This window comes from Amborella trichopoda, chromosome 2, assembly GCF_054954075.1.
Source record: "Amborella trichopoda isolate Santa Cruz 75 chromosome 2, AtrichopodaSantaCruz75HAP2 v2.0, whole genome shotgun sequence".
Taxonomy (NCBI): domain Eukaryota; kingdom Viridiplantae; phylum Streptophyta; class Magnoliopsida; order Amborellales; family Amborellaceae; genus Amborella; species Amborella trichopoda.
In genome coordinates, this window is record NC_142337.1 from 50,504,390 (window position 1) to 50,522,057 (window position 17,668).

General features: G+C 34.2%; 1 protein-coding gene across 5 annotated transcripts in view; it reads left to right on the forward strand.

Annotated features, from left to right (window-relative positions):
- Nucleotides 1-4,248: 4,248 nt before the first annotated feature.
- Nucleotides 4,249-17,668, forward strand: part of LOC110007001 (uncharacterized) — a 78,174-nt gene continuing 64,754 nt past the window's right edge. For 3 of the 5 annotated variants that reach the window (XM_088858463.1, XM_088858462.1, XM_088858465.1), the window contains exons 1-4: nt 4,249-6,446; nt 12,938-13,057; nt 15,051-15,167; nt 15,840-15,929. In XM_088858463.1, coding sequence (XP_088714589.1) covers nt 5,394-6,446; nt 12,938-13,057; nt 15,051-15,167; nt 15,840-15,929 — 1,380 coding nt within the window. In that variant the 5' untranslated portion in view covers nt 4,249-5,393. Of the gene's footprint in view, nt 6,447-11,953; nt 12,187-12,937; nt 13,058-15,050; nt 15,168-15,839; nt 15,930-16,974; nt 17,578-17,668 lie in introns of those variants that run through there. The other 2 variants (XM_088858464.1, XM_088858466.1) reach the window with 2 other exon arrangements.

Genomic DNA, 17,668 nt, shown 5'->3' on the forward strand with positions numbered 1-17,668 from the left:
TAGAGGAGGTTTATTGTGGACCGTGTGTGGAGGGTCCAAGTTCTGCTTCTAACCCTCCCACGCCCCCCCCTCTTTAATGAATTTTATTTCTTGGAATGTTAGGGGATTGAGCGATCCTAAGCATAAAAGGGACATCCTCTTTTTAGTTATGAAATATAAACCTGTCATTTTGGTTCTTCAAGAGACTAAACTTTTCAGCCTTGATGTTTCGGGTGTGAGGGAAGTTTGAGGATTGGGTTCTGTTAACTTTTTGGGGGATTGACTCTATTGGAGCTTCTGGGGTCTTTGGATTTTGTGGGATCCTCAAGTTTTGCAAAGTTTTTATTATGTTGTCAGGGACATTTTTTTTTGGTACGGTTTCATAATCCTTCGATGGATTTTTCATGGGCTATAGTCAATGAGTATGGTCCTACTTTACATGCTTTTAAAGAGTTCTTTATTAATGATCTGACATATGTTTTGAATGACTTTTATTTTCTTGTCTCCAAAGCCTTTTAAGATGGAGATTGGGTGGCTGGAAGAGAAAGAAGTTTTATATCTGATTCAAAGTATTTGGAAAAATGCCACTTCAGTTGGTTCTCTAGATTTTCAGATGCATAAGAAACTGATTAGTATCAAATATAAGCTTATTTCGTGGAAGAGGGAGAATAGATTTCACACTAAAAATAAGAGTGTTGAGGTTTTGTTTGAGATTAAAACTTTGGATTTATCTATTCAACATGATGGAGTTTTATTTGAATTGCTAAAAGTAGAAAGAGCTAATAAGATGGGGACCCTCAATGAGTTACGTAGTGTGGATAAGATATATTAAAGACAAAGGTTGAGAACGAAATGAGTTAAGGAAGGAGATATAAACACTAAATATTTCCACGCCATTGCTAGCTCGCATAGTAGGATTAATGATGTCTGAGGTCTGGTGATTCAAGAGGTTGATCAGGATGATGTGATGACAATGGGAGAAGCTGTGGTTAACCATTTTAAAAAGGCTTTTACTTCTGAAGTGCACTTCACACCGAAGTTTGATCGAGTTCTATTTTCGGGTTTGTCTCACAATTTTGCTTCTTCGCTTAAGAGAGAGGTGTTGATGGAAGAGCTACAGGAAACGGTCTTTGCATTGCCAGAGGAACAAACCTCGGGGCCCGGAAGGTTTCTCTTTGATCATTTTTCAAAAATTTTAGAATCTGATGAATGGGGAGTTGTTTGAGATGGTTAAAGGTTTTTATGATTCGAGGGGTTTTAAAGGGTGAATTCTACTTATATAGCACTTATTCTTAAAAAGTCTGTTATTTTGGAATTATCATACATTCGACCTATTAGTTTGCTTACACCTTTACAAAAGGTCAATGGCACACTTGACTCTCCATTGTCCCTTTTCTTCTAGAATATGGGACCATTTCTGTTCATTTTTGGGGCCAGACGATGCCTCAAGAGTTTGCAGGGGTTATCTTGGAGATGTCAATGCCTTATTTACCCAAGATTGAGACTGTTATTTGGAAGATTCTGCGTGGCTTAGTCCCTTGGGAGATCTGGAAAGAAAAGAATAAACGTACCTTTGATGGTGTCTACCTTCCCGTTGCACGAGTTTTAGACAAAAGCATCTATTCATTGTAGCCTATTTTTTGGTGTTTCCAAGGAAGGTAGAAACGTTTTGAAAGTGGATGTGATCACGAACCATCCAAATTTAATTTATGGGGGTGGTTAAAAGTAGATCAGTGAGTTTTTGGACTTCATTTTAACAAAGGGGTTTTGAAACTTAACTTTGATGGGAGTTCGTTGGGGAATCCGAGCCTGGCAGGTGTTGGGGGAGTTGAGCGTGATTTCCATGCAGGTCCGGTAGGGGAAGCTACAACAAATCATGCTGAATTGGTTGCCCTTCATCAGGGTCTCAAGATTTTGCAAAGTAAAAATTTGGGCTTGTCTTGGCTAGTAGAGCGAGATTATCTGAATGTTATTCAGTGGTGCAAGGACGAGCCGAGGGTACTTTGGAAGATAGTCCCAATTTGGTCGTAGGTGTTGGATATTGTTATTGATTTGTCCGTTTCTTTTTGCGACGTTTATAGGGAGGCTAATTCTCTAACTGACTCTTTTACTTAATTTGGTTATTCTATTCTCTTTTGATTTATGATGAAGTAATCCCATTTGAGTAATTTGCAATAAAGGTCGGTAACATTTGTCAAAAACATAAATAAAATAATAACAACGCCCCATAGTTTTCAAGGGTACTCTGGATATTTTTTGTGTGAGAAATACTCTTTTATTATTTTTATAATGTGCGCTCCGGTTAGGTGTGCACGCTACAAAATTCATTGGAAAAAGATTTATAACATAATAATAAAAAAAATATCAGCGCCATTGAGTTGAGTTTTGATGCTTAAAAGCTGACTTTTGACATTGTGATTAAAGCCGTTTTAGCTGTCTATTCAGACGACACTAAAAACACCAGGGTTCACATATGTGGGGATATTACATGTAAAGTTGGGGGTGGCAACGGGTTGGGTTGGGTCAGGGTCCGGCCGGACCTAGACCACAACTTGAAAAAATATTATGGGACTTGAACCGCGACCTAGTCCCAACCGGTCCAGTAGTTACTGGAGTCGGACCCAGACCCAAAATTATAATGTGGGACTTGGACTTAGACCCAGAGCCGACCGAACCCGATAAAAAAAACATAATATTTATATACTTAAATATATTTAAACGTATTTAATAAAATTTGTTAAATATATACGTACCTTATTTAAAAGAAAAAATGTATATAGGTGCATAGCTCTAAACAATCAAATTAGGGCGCACCTCAAAAATTTCACTAGAAGAGGTTGTTTTGATGCTCAAATATCTTCAAATTGATCATGTCGACATCAAGATGTATGGACATGAGAAAAAAAATTTATTTCAAGTTTTGAAAATAGTGCATCTTATAATGCATTTTTGGATCGTCAATTATCAAGATTTTGAGATGGAAGAGTGGCAAGACAAGAAGGTATAGAATCTGAAATGAATCAATTCGAGAAAGTTTTGGTGGGTTGGCCATTTGTGGCGTCGACCCAATACAATACCTGTGAAGAGGTGCAAGTTAATTCCAGTGGAAGGATTGAAAATGACAAAGGGTACGGGCAAAAGGATGTGGTTGGAAGTAGTATGAAAAGATATGGGGACTTATAGTTTCACTGAGGGTATGTCATTAAAGCAGAATGGCGGCTCAGGATTTGTATAGCTGTCCCCGATTAATTGGAAAAAAGTTATGATGATGATGATGATGATGATTATGAATTATCAAGATTTTCAAGTTTTCAAAGATCTGCTTGATCTACATTATTTTTGAAGCTTTAAAATTTATAATTATAGATGAAAATATATTTTAAGGCTACAACAAGGATTTCCAATATTGAAACCACATTAAAAAAAGGATTTCAAGTTTTGGAAATAGTGCATCTTGAAACGTATTTTTGGACACTCAATTTTCAAGTTTTTATAGATCTGCTTGATCTACACTATTTATAAAGCTTTAAGTTTTATAACTTGTAAATTTATAAAACTTAAAGCTTCACAAATATTTCTAGTATTGAAACCATATTTTAAGGTGCGCTTTACTTTGATTGTTTAGAGCCTCGGCTCTATACAAACTGCACCCTTTAAATAATTGTCTCCACGTATCTAATATTATAGGTGCGGTTTGTATATAGCCTAGGCTCTAAACAATTAAATTAGAGCCTACCTTCAAATAGTGTTGAGAAATGTTTTAATACTGGCAATCTTTGTGATAGCCTTAAAATATATTTTTGTCTTTATTTATAAAGTCAAAAGCTTCAAAAATAGTGTACATTGACAGATCTACAAAAACTTGAAAATCTTGAAAATAACGGTCCAAAAATACGGTATAAAATACACTATTTCTAAAACTTGAAATCCATGTTTTTCTCATGCCCATGTATCTTGATGTCGAGATGATCAATTTTAGGATATTTGGAAATTTTTGAGGTAGGCTGTAATTTGATTGTTCAGAACCTCCTCTCTATATAAAATTTTCCCTATTATTATTAATTTCAATTGATTGCTAGATTTGATGCCCGCATTTGTTTTTCCATCTGTTCCTTGTTTTGTTCCTCCTTGTGTTTCTCTATTTCGTAAATCTTGTGTGTGTTCGTTTGAATTGGTACTATTGGGATTTTGAGCAGCCCTATCTTGTTTCTACCTCTATATCAGCACGCTTTAATTTTCTCTTAATACTGCGCAGAGCAATAATATTTTTTTTCTCCAATTTTTTTTTTTTTTTTTTCAATATTTAGAAAAAAAAGATATTTTCAATATTAAAAGAGAGAGAGAGAGAGTTTTGAAGAGAAACACACGAGAAGAGAGAAGGGGGTTTAGAAAGAATAAAAAAAAGAACGTCTTGGATAGCTTTTGAACTTTTGGTTGGGGTAAAAAGATGGGTCAAAAGGGTAAAATTTTATCCAAATAAATAAAACCTAAAAAATTATATATAAAGAGATATTTTTACGAAGTAAAAACAACAAAAAATGATGAATTTTCAAGTTCCCAGGGTTGGAGATATCATACTCGGGGAACTTGAAATAAAAGGGGCTAGCAAGTGGTCAGTATTGGCATAACTTTGAGCAAAATATATAGGTCAAACTGTACTAGTGGGAGAAAAACTGTAGAGAAAGATGGATGTCACAATACCGAAACAATCCGCTTCTCAATTAGTATCATATGGTCACACGAGCCCAAGACTCACAACGAAAGAAGAAAAAGAACGGAAATGATGTGGAATAAAAACTAATCTTTTATTCAAAGATGAAACATGGGGTACACAAATGCATTACAATCTCAACATATAAGATTAATTCACGGGTACACAAAGGCATTACAATCTTAAAATCCAATATTAACTTTCAACATCCGACCCAATTTTCACACCAAACACCTCTCTTTAAATAGAAGGTTTTTACGACCGTTATTTCCTAAAATAACTACCCACTTGCAATAATAACTATTAATTTTACAACTTCCTACTATACAAACTTACAGGTGCAACCTTACTACATCACTATTGATGAAATAATATGAAAATTAATATATTTTTTAAAAAATACACATTAATTATTTTTATAAAAAAAACCTGATCCACACGTGCTTTCGCTCATGTTATTCAATTAAAAGGATATTTTGGATATTGCAGGATGTAAAGAGGACGTCCTTGGCCTGCATTGATGGGACGCCGGCATGCCGCCATTTTTCATTTGTTCTTCCTCTCCATCCAAATGTCTCGTTTTCACTCACCCTTTATTTTCTCCATACCTTCCTGCATTTTCATCTCTTGCTTCAAATCCCATGATCCAAAGAATTTTCAGGTTCAATTCCCCTACTGTTCCAAATTTTGATAATTCGCAGCCATGAAGAAAGATAGCAATGGAGAATCAGTGCAGCCTCTGCAAAGACAGACCTCCAAAAGCCGAGAATCGAGCTCTGTTTCCTCTCCGAACCGCTTCCTCTCCCCTGCTCATCGTAAATCTCCGGATACAAGAAAAAACAAAAATTCGGAAGAGTTAGTTCTAATTCGAGGCCCATGGCCTTCTGCAATGTCCTCTTCCTCTTCCTCTTCGTCTTCTCAGTCATCAAATTTCACTTCTTCTCTCTCAACAAACTCAAGCTCTTCTTCTTCTCTCTCTTCGTTCTCATCAATTCTGAGCGCCAGAAGAGAATCTGGCACTCTAGCCGATCACCTCGGAAACGAGAGACTAATGGATCTCATCGATAAGAGAGAGAGAAGACACTCAAAAATCACACAAGCAGAGAACCTTACGAGGCAAAAAAGTTGTTCAGAAACCAGAGTACTTTCAAAGGCCTCTTTCTCTCTCAAAGAGAACAGACCAATGGGTGGATCAATGAGATACACAGACCCTAACTCTAATTCCAGCCAATTTCCGATACCTGGCCGCCTATCAATCGATGCAAGAACCCTTAATTTCTCATCAAGAAATTGGTCAGACAACGAGGATCGTTCGGTCGGGCCTGATTCAGAGAGCATCGATCTCAGCAGTAAGTCATCCACTTCTGCTCCGGCATCTAGATTGGCCAGAAAAAAGCCCGGTAACAAGATTCCTGACAGATTTTGGCGAGAAATTTCGCCAGGATCTGGCAAGAAGGAGGGAGGTTCACAGTGGGCGTTGTCACCAGGCCGAGGTGGGCACATGGGCTTGAGGCCACCGAGCCCACCAAGCCCTGTTAAGACTAAGGGGGTGAGTGGTTTTTTGAATATGGGTTTGGAGTTATTGAAGGGGAGGAGGAGTAATTTGGGGAATGGCAATGGTAAGGGTGTTGGGGTTGTGTTGATAATGGATGAGGCAGGGCAAGAGTTGAGGGTTTTGAACAACAGGTTGCTTCAATGGAGATTTTTGAATGCCAAGGCCCAGTTTTTGGTAGAGAAAAAGGCCACATTTGCCCAGGTAACTTTTCTTTTTCCATTTCAGAGAGAGATGGATAGAATTTGATTTTATTAATCCATTCAATACAGTTATTTGATTCATCATCGTCCAATTAATAAAGAAAAAATATATAAAGAGACTATATTTTTAGAGATCACAATCATTATGGTCTTTTGAATTTTAACCGGGTTCAATTTTGTTTTTAAATTTCGTGACACATTCAAAGTTATATAACTTAACATCTAATGATTAGGAGTAACTATAACCTCTTTGTAAAAAAGATAAATGGCCTCACAGTGTACAATCTTATTAATAAATAAGAAGTAACAAAACTAGGACTATATATTCAATAAGATTATTCATTTTTGGCATAATAAGGTCACAATAAATATGATTGGTTGAAATGTGCTATAAAAATTGAGAAATTTAATTTCAGTGCTCAATCAATAATATATCACCACCACCCGATCTCTTGGTTAGCATTTAATAATAATTATGACTTCTTTATACCAAAAATAAAAATAAATTTCTTATATATATTTCCAATAAAGTCAGGCTTACCGTGCCATACTTCTATGGTCATATAGATGTAAACATAACTTCCTCATTCAACGAAAACGTCACATCCGTATTGGTTTTTAAACTGTAATAGCAAAAGAGCTCCAAAATTGGCTGTTATTACACCTAAGGATGGCCCCCCATTTTTTTTGTTTTTTTGACAAATTTGCCTTGGTTAGATGTTTCTAATATTGAATCAATCTCAATTTTTGAAGGTTTAAGTCGGTCGGATGTTTTTAACATTGTACCGCATTTAGGGTTCATTTTATGAAGGTTTAAGGCAGAATGTTGTTTCTAATATCGGACCGCATTTGGATCTTATTTTTTAAAGGTGCAAGGTGGTCCGATAATTCTAATTTTGAAGGTTTAAAGCGGTCGGACATTTCTAATATCCAAACGGAGCAAACTTAAACAAAAAAAAAATTGAAAAATAAGGGTGGGGAACAAGTACGTCCACATAAATATCGCATATTTTTGAATAACATGTAGTAGCGATCAAATAAAATGATACGTAGGTGATTTTCCCAAACAAGAAAAGAGGGACAAAATAAGAAGAAAGCCTATTTGTCTTGACAACTAAATTAAATTTCTCCATGCAATGCCTAAGTGGGAATTTGTTGAATATTTTTGCAACTCATTTTGTCTTCATCGCATTTTGAATCTTACCTGTGTAGAGAACCCCACAAAATGGCGACTAAACAAATATATTAGTGGCAGAAAAACTTGTTTTTCAAATACCATAGATTGGTATTATATATATATATATATATATATATATACTATAAAACGTCTATAGGTGAAAGTAAACAGTGATTTCGTCTACCCTCATTACCATCCAAACTTAATCGTATGGTTATAGTTTTTCAGTAATTTTTTTTTTAATTTATTTTTACTAATCAGAATGATCTGAAATTTGGAGCGTATATACATCTTAGTGATGCTCACCTAATAAAAATATGAAAAAAATAATTCGTAAATATAAATTAACCAAAATACCATTATAAATTTTTGGAGGTATAGTGGTTAATTTATATTTTATGAATTATTATTTTTTCATATTTTTATTAGGTGCGCCTTAATAAGATGTACACATGTTCTAAATTTTGAGTATCTTGGATTTGTAGAAAAAAAATTAAAATTAAAACAGTGATTTCGCCTACCCCCATCATATCCAAACTTCATTGTACGGTTACAGTTGTCCGATAGTGTTTCAATTTTTATTTTTTTTTACTAATTGGAATGATCTGAAATTTGGAGTGTGTATATTTATAGGAAGATACTACAAAGAACCTATAGGCGAAAATGAACAGTGATTTTTGCATACCTTCATCACCATCCAAACTTCATCGCACGGTTATAATTGTCCGGTAGTGTTTCAATTTTCATTTTTTTTACTAATCAGAATGATATGAAATTTGGAGCATGTGTACATCTTAGTACACCTAATAAAAATATGAAAAAAATAATTCTCAAAATATAAATTGACTAAAATACCCCCATAAATTTTAAGGGGCATTTTGGTCAATTTATAGTTTACGAATTATTTTTTTTCATATTTTTATTAGGTGCACTTCACTAAGATGTACACATGCTCCAAATTTCGAGTTATTTGGATTTGTAAAAAAAAAAATGAAAAATGAAACACTACCAGACAACTATGACTATGCGATGAAGTTTGGATAGTGATGAGGAAAGGCAAAATTGCTGTTCATTTTTGTCTATAGGCGTTGAGAAGAGTTTTCCATATATATATATATATATATATATATATATATATATATATATATATATATATATATATATATATAATAATAATAATAATAATAATGATCCTTTAGGACCCTCCTCCACCCATATGTGTAGGACCCTAAAGGATTACCATTAAATTTGACACGGATCCCGAAAAACGTTATCACATGGGTGTAAGACTTGAGTTTTTTAGAGATCCGTTCCAAGTTTAATGGTGATCCTTTAGGGTCCAACACAAAATGAGTGGGAGAGGGTCCTATAGGATCATTTCTCATATCTCTCTCTCGATATATATATATATATATATATATATATATATATATATAGGCAGCCACTGCTGTACGCCCATACACGAATGGCCTAGATTGAATCTTAGCCATTCTGTTGCCAAACTTACGCTCATGGATGTCCTATAGTGTTTGAGTTTTAATTTGTTTTCTACAAATCCAAATCACTTGAAATATTGGGTGTGTGTTCTTCTCATCACTTGAAATTATATATATATATATATACAAGGAGATCAAAATCATTCCTCATTATCAGAAGTAATAGGGTGGGTGGGGATGTGTCATTGATTGGTTACAAAATCCAAAATAAAATTCTCGAATGTAATAAACACTTATATCCCTTAGATTTTACATCCAATGGCTAAGAGTGACTGTGACATCCTTGTACTAAAAATGAATGATCTTATAGGATACAATCCCATACTTATAAACCCGTCCCAAGTTTGTATTACGTTATTGTGGAAATTATAGTCATTGTGTAGTGTTTTAAACCTCAGAAATAAGTTTTGGATAGCCCATGCACTGTGTCGATCTGAATAGACATTTTGGATTGGATGTGTATATAGGAAGACCATTTTCTTTTGATACAAGGAGGTCACTACTATTGTTGATTGTTAAACATGACAATAGGTGGTTGGAGATATGTCAATGACTGACAAAAAATTCAAAATAAAATATCTAAAAAATCTGTGGATTTCACATCCAATGGTTAAGAATGATTGTTCCCTCTGTATACCAAAACTGAATGGTCTTATAGTATATAATTCCTTGTAGAAAAGCATATGCTACTTGTTACTATTCATTTTACCCCAGAGTGATTTGTCCACCTATCATAATCAAAAATTTGGAAATTTATGCACAGACAGGTTTAAATATGCAACGCTACTTTTTGATTCATATCTTAAAAAATTTAACATTGAGGCCTTTCATTTTTAATTTTTAATTTTATTTTTCAGTCTTGCCCTCGGGGTTTGACGTTGTAAACATCAAACCATTTTATTTTATTTTTTATTTTTTCACTTTTTGGCATTTGTGTAGTTGGTTAAGATATCAGACTACCCGATTTCTAGAGCGGTCCATGTTTCAAACATTGGCCATGTTTCAAACATTGGCCATGTACACCTTAAAAAAAAAGAAAAAGCTAAGTATGTACTGGTCCGATGTATGGAACATAGGATAGCCCCATACAAAAGAACATATTAGATCATAGGGCGGTCCAAAATGTTTCAAACATTGGACAACCTTAGAAATTGAGCGATTTGATATCTTATCTATCAGGGATGCCCAACAAAGTTCAAAACATAAAAAGATAAAGTGGTTTGGTATTTGAAACATTGAACAGAGGGAAAAACTGGTAAAAAAAGAGGGACCTTGTCATGAACTTTCCAAAAATATGAACCATAAGGTTATTTAAAAAAGAGTGGTTTGTACAAGATGCCCACCTTATTCTATACAAGTAAGCTACACCTCAAAACTTTGTTGGAAGATGTATTTTCGGGCCAAAATCCTTCATGATGGCTTAAAAATACAAGTTCAACCCTAATTATGAAAAGTAAAATCTTAAAAGTTTTGCAGATAAATAAATATGTAAACACATGAAAATATTGAAAATAGACAGTTCAGATAACTTGTTACAAGATGAACTACTTTAAATACTTGTTTTTTTGTTTTTTTTTGTTTTTCTCCCCTTTCTTTTCTTTATATCTATTCATTTGAAGGTTGAGATGATCAATTAGAAGTAGTGTTAGAAAAACCGGCCGATCGAAATTGGCCAGTTGCGGGGTTCTAATTTTGCGTGGTTCTAATTTTGAGCGGTTTTGGTGAACAACTGGGGTGAGTCTTTGTTCGAATATTTTGTTCGTTCGAATCCCACCGCCAACGTTTTTTGTTTAACATTACACTCCCACTGGAATCGAGTTCCTTTCTTAATAATCACCTATGCGGTTTTGGTTAACAATTGGTGAATCTTTTGATGACTCTTTTGTTCGAATCCCACCGCCAACGTTTTTTGTTTAGTTCACTTTGTTGGTTCAAAAACATTACCCGCCCACCGGAATCGAGTTCTTTTCTCAGTAATCACCTCTTTGCCCACCGGAATCGAACTTTGAACCTCGTATAAGAGGTTCTTTAATTATAGACCCAATAATCAATACGAAATTTATTGTTTAGTTGATAAAAAGAGGGGCCTATATTATATATTATATTATATATATAATATTTTTTTCATTCTTTTTTTTAAAAAAGAATTAGTCAAGTCGATTTTTTTCACACTATTTTAATATTCTTTACATTACTCACTTTTGTATTTTCCCATCTTTTTCAAAAAATTTTAAAATTACCTCTAGGCACAAATCGATTCGTTAAAATTCATTTTTTCATTAAGTTTCAAGTTCAATTGAGTCTATTTTGTTTTAATCACATTCTTTATATGCTCTTAATATTTTCGTTTATTTTTTTTTGTATCTTTTAATTTTTTTCAACACTTTTTTGATCGCTCGGAACTTGCCCAGTTAAAGCAGTTGAATCGGCTGGTTTACCGGTTAGGCCGGTTATATTGCTTCCGAGCCCATTTCCGGTTAACCATTTGGGTTCGATTTTGCAAACACTGATTAGAAGGCTTTCCACCTTTGGAGCATTATTTTCTACTCTAATTTTTAAATGCACCTTACTTCTATAGTTTAAGGTTGCACCTTATATAAACTTTCTGCTTTAAAGAATTTAACCCAGTGCATATTAGATTTCCTTCTAATATACTTCTACCGTACCTATACTTCTATAGTATAAGGTTGCACCTGATTATATAAACTTTTTGCTTCAAAGAATTTAACCCAGTGCATATCAGATTTCCTTCACAGTTTTAAGCTACCCTCCCTTTCTTCCTTTCTTGATAAGGATTTGATGTGATCGTCATACCAATACTGTGTATTACTGCAGGCCCATCTCTGCCTTCCATCAATCAATGATGAGGGACAGAGGAACAGTATAGATGATCGGTTAGCAGAGGAACTGTTCGATATAGGCCATCGAACAAATGGATCACAATGGGCAATAACAACCCAATGATCTTTTCTTTTTCATTTCTTTTGCTAATCCGTTTTAGTACTTCTATGGAGGACTTTTTTTTTTTGGTGAGGTTTGAATAATACTTTTCAAGAGAGGTGCCAGCGTTATAGGGACTAAGGCCGGGCTTGGGCCAGGCTGGCGCGTTGCAATACTTTCCAAGAACAATTTTCTTTTTTTTCTTTTTGTTTTTTTGACTTTCCTGCTTTGGTTGAATTCTCCCTCATTGGAAGTAGTGAATTCGTGAGTCGTGACCTTATCATTTTGCCATTATAAGGGCATTAGACTTGAGATGTCGAGTCCCTGAATCATATTGGGCTAGGGGCAATGTCAATATTCGGAAATTTTAATTGACCTATAGAATTGCCAAAAAAAAATAAAAATAAAAAAAAAAATAAAAAAAAATTTGAGTAATGAAAGTATTGATAAAAGATGAAATATTTACAGGGTCTGAGCATTATAAAAATAAAATAAAGCTTCGCCTCAAATTCTTATCTAGAAAGCATTTTTGTATCAAAAATCTTTATGATGGCTCTAAAATTAATTTCCAACGACAGTGAAATTTGAAATTCAAAAAATAGTACAGATCTAGCATATCTATGAACATTTATTTTTACAGCGAAATGGATGGTCTAGATGATTTGTTGCAATATACAATATTTTTAGAATTTGAAATCCTAATTTTTTTGCCCATAATGTTCAAGTTGAGATGATTGATTTAAAGGTTTTTCAACAATTAGAATTGCAATTTTTGATGAGTTATTGGGTGGGGTTTTACTTATCTCGATAGGGTATCAAACCATTTTCAATCGATAAAATGGTGAACTTGAGGTCGCTCATATCCTGTTGGTCCTGCAGATTAATTTTATAAACGCTTGGGGAAGTATTTCAAAGCTTCAAGAATCTGTATCACATAAGCGTTTCCAATTGCAAAAGGACAAGCTTGACCACAAGCTCAACTATGTACTCGGATCGCAGGTACACTCATTATTACTTTCATTTTTTTTTTCACTTAAGGAAATTATTTTTCCATTTAATCCCCTTTTAAGGACTGTGCTGAATTTTTTTTGAGAATTATTTTATTTTCCTTGTAATAGTAACTTCGAAAGAATATTTAGTATATACATAGGAAATTTTATTTGACAGAAAATCTTTTTCCGACTCGTGAGCAATTTTTTCAGGATAATTAGGAAAAAAACTTTGAGGTCTTAAAATTCCCACACACATGGCTTTCTCATGTCATGTGCATTCTCACTCGTAGCGTGTGTTTGTTGTTTATAGAAGCCCGCGTGTATGTGCCATACCATGCTGCTTTGCCACTTTGACTTTCATGTAGCCGCGTACAACTCAACTTGTACATGGGAACTTAAGTTTTTAGATAAATTATGAAATGTTCCCTTTATATGCGAAAATTACAAATAAGATCCGTCAACTTGTTTAGTTTTTTAATTTTTTCAAAATTGCCCATTGATCAACTCGAATTTTTGATTTTTTTTTTTGTCAGTAGGGGAGTGCTTTAAAATTTAGGGCACGGCCCTACTAACAAATGAACTAAAAAACAAATCGAAATTCAAGTTGACCGAGGGGCAATTTTGAAAAAAAAAATTAAAAAAGTGGGTTGACAGACTTTCTTTGTAATTTCGGTCTATAAACGGAGATTTTTGTATTTTACCTAAAATTTTATTATTTGTATGTAAATTACTCAGTTTTTTTTTTTTTTCACAATATTCAAAACTCTTTATTAACCAATCAACATGTTACAACAAGATTACATACGGACACAAAACAAACCTGAAAGAAATGGGATGAGCTTTTTTTTGTTTTTTGTTTTTTAAATTACAAGCAAGGCCGGTTGTCCTATAGATTTTTATTTTTTCTGTTTTACCCCTTAGCTTGATATTAACAAGTGGTTTTCATTTTTCTTAAATTTTTTTGTGAACATAGGGTTGTGTCCTATGTTTCAGGACACTTCAAGGCCGGTCCGACGTCCGAATCTCGGACTGCCATAAAATGGGCAGTCTAATGTTAAGGACATCAGACTGAGCAAGGAAATACAGACAGATCAGACCACTCTCATTGTGGCCTAAAGCCACAAAATTAGTACTCCAAGGTCCTTGACGAAACCCTACTATGTGGCCTAAAAGTATCCTACATATTAGGTAAAAAAAAAAAAAAAAAAAAAAAAATTTCTAACATTAGACTTGGGGGTAAAATGGAAAAAAAATAAAAAAATGAACGACCTTGCACATAATTTTTTTAAAAAAGTTAAACTCATTATGTATTTTCGGATTTGTTTTCCTGGATTATTTATTTAATAGCATGCATGGTAGGAAGGAAGAAATAGTAGTTGCGTAAGTTTGTAAGCAGAACACGCAGAATGCATGTCATACCATGACTGCATGCGTGATGGCATCCTTGCCTATCACAACTAGAGGGAAACGCAGCCAGCCATGTGGAGAGCCCATGGAGAGAAAATACTAAGCCTTGCGGAGTGCCAATGAAGTAATGGAATGGAGAAGAAATAAAATCTAGCGGTCTAGATCGTCAAATTGTAGCGGTAAAAAGGGTTATCTCTTTTTTGACAGCGGTAAAAAGGGTTATCTCTTTTTTGACAAGTGTATCTGCTACCATATTGGCTTCGCCATTGATGTGAGAAATGCTCTATCTTTTGTGTTATCCATAACTTCTAAAACTTAGTGTAATGTAACCTAGATTTCAATTTTTTCTTTGCCATCTTCTTTTTTTGGGTATCGTGCAACTTGTATAGGGGAGCTCAAGTTTGATCCCTTCGTATCCAGAACACAGACATAAATGTCAAAGAGAGGAAATTTGATTTCTTCAATTTTATTCAAATATTTATTCACAAAAATTAAACGAATAACATAAAAAATATACTTTCATCGTTTACAAATCCAATACACAACTCTTGTCCACTAAAGAAATGACTCTATAAATTTAATCTACAATGCAGGCAAAGGCGTTCAAAGCATGGGATGGCATACAGAGAGAGCATACCGTAGCGGTTTCCAAGACCAAGGATTGCTTGAACGCAGTTGTGTCCAGAGTCCCATTGGTTGATGGGGCCAAGGTAAGCAAAACATAATGACAAAGAAAAGTATTTAAGGCATGTTTGGTACATATGAAAATATTTGTGAAAATATTTTTACGTAAAAAAAACTCTCATAGATTAGATGTTTTTTTCAAGTCAATTGGCAAAAATACTTTAGTGGAGTACTTTTATGTAAAAAAACTCCTTCATACGATTAGATGTGGGTGGTTTTTCACATCAGTTGGCTGCCAATTGGTTTGAAATGCCTTTAACAGTTAATGCCAATTGATATGAAAAACCTCTCAAATCTAATCATATGAAGGAGTTTTTTCACGGGAAAATACTTTTGAAGAAGTATTTTTATGCTTACCAAATGTACCCTTAGCATAACTAGACAAAAAAACAACAATGCTTCTTCCTTATTTCAATGTTGCAATATTGAATTTGCTGCAATTAATGAGACTGTTTATTTTTATTACAAGGATGTTACAAGTACTCCTAACTTTTAGTTGTCCAATTGGATAACTTGAGGCATATCATGAAGTTCAAGAAATTCTTTTTTGGACTTTGAATCTAAATCAAAGATATACTACAACGATCCAATTTGAAATCTAATGAAAAATATTGATTGTGAGCTCCAAGAACTAAAAATAAATGATCTCTTTGTACACTTTTCCTGCAACGAGTTGAAGTGAATGGAATACATTTCAGGGTAAGAGCCAAACAGTCTCACAAGCACTTCGACAAGCTGCCGATATTGCAAATTCCATCAAGACAACCATATATCTTCTTACTACCATGGTATGTAATAACATGATTCGTTGTTCATTGGAATCACTAGAGATAATATGGATACATTTCATTAAGGATAAATTTTCGGTTTTCACTTCTTTGTGAAAAGCAATTTCCACGTGCTCCTAATCTACCTCCCTAATCTACCTCCAATTCATTGAAACATATATTCTTGTAATAAAAATAAAATTGAAATTTATTTCGAAGTAGCTAGATTTCTAAAATACTCGCATTGCGCTGTCCTGACATTTTAAAGGGATTGTATGCTATGAGACCATATATTTTTAGCACAAAGAGGTCACAATCACACATAGCTATTAGATGTCAAATTCGATAGATTGGGGTGTCACGAAGTTTTGAAAATCTTTTTTTTCTACTTTGAGTTTAGTCACCGTCACAGTTACAACTACCTCATTTAAAATCTAATGGACAAGAGTGATTGTGACCTCTTTGTACAAAAATAAAGAAAAAAGTTTATATAAGGATGCAAGCTTATAATGTAGAAATACAGATGCACCTCCAAAAGCCATCGGAAAAGGTAGTTTGAATGTTGAAAAACCCTTTGAGTGATCATCTCGACATCAAGATGTATGACCATGAAAAATAAAAAGATTTTAAGTCTAAAAAATAGTACATTTTACAACATATTATCTACACCGTCTATTTTCAAGATTTTCATATGTTTATAGATCTACTTGATTTTAACCATTTTTGAAATTTAAAATTTTATAATTAGATATAAAAATAGATTTTGAGATAATCCTAAGAACACTTTACATCAAAATCATAGACTATGATAAAATTTGAAGGTGCACCTTACCTCTACAGCTACGGATGCATCTGTATGCCAATTGCACCCAAAAATAAATAGTCTCCTTATATATTTCTCCTATTTTAAATATCCTCATTATGCTTTTTTGCAAAACCGTAAATAATACTTATCATGAGTAGAGAGAATCTCATATTGTAGATATGATTTTTGGACGTTATTTAGGTGAAAATCAATTTGAAAAAAAGCAAATGATATGATATAGTGAAGAAATGCCCGATGCAGGGTCCCATAATCGTCAAAACATTCCTAAAGGAAGTGGCCCTTGAAAAACATTTTAAAACTAATCAAATTTATGGAGAAGAAGGTGCATTTCAGTTTCTCCACGCTCTTCCTCAGTTTCCAAAATGCTTCAGATGTTGAGACCCCTCTTCAAATGTTGGAGTATCAAACGATCTTGGGATTTCAAAAACCAGGAAAGACTTATTCCTCCAAGAGATTTCCATGCACCCGACACCTCTTTTCCCCGATCTTTTGGAACCAAAATCTTGGGTCAAGTGGCTTTGTTCTTCAACGCCATCGGCAAATCAGCGGATCTCTTTACCAAATAGCCTACCCAAGGACAGACCCGCCTTCCGAACAATCACATAAGGCTTTGAGCCACCAGTTTCGGTTTTTGAAGTCCAAATTAAAGAAAGTTGCGGATAATCTTGGTCAAGATAAAGCCCTAGGGCCAAATGGCTTCGCTACCCCTCCTTTATGGTTGGATTCTACATCCCTAGAGCTTGGAACTTTGTACTCCAAGTGTGGAGTGGCATGTTGTTAATAGTAGTAAGAACTCGACTTTTTGCTATTTAATGGGTGCCTTCAAATTAAAGGACTTTTATCTGATTGGCCTGCTTAATATTTCATACAAAATCCTTGCCAAGGTTTTAGGCATGTCATGGCTTTGGTGATTCTAAGGTGTTTTTGTGAGGAA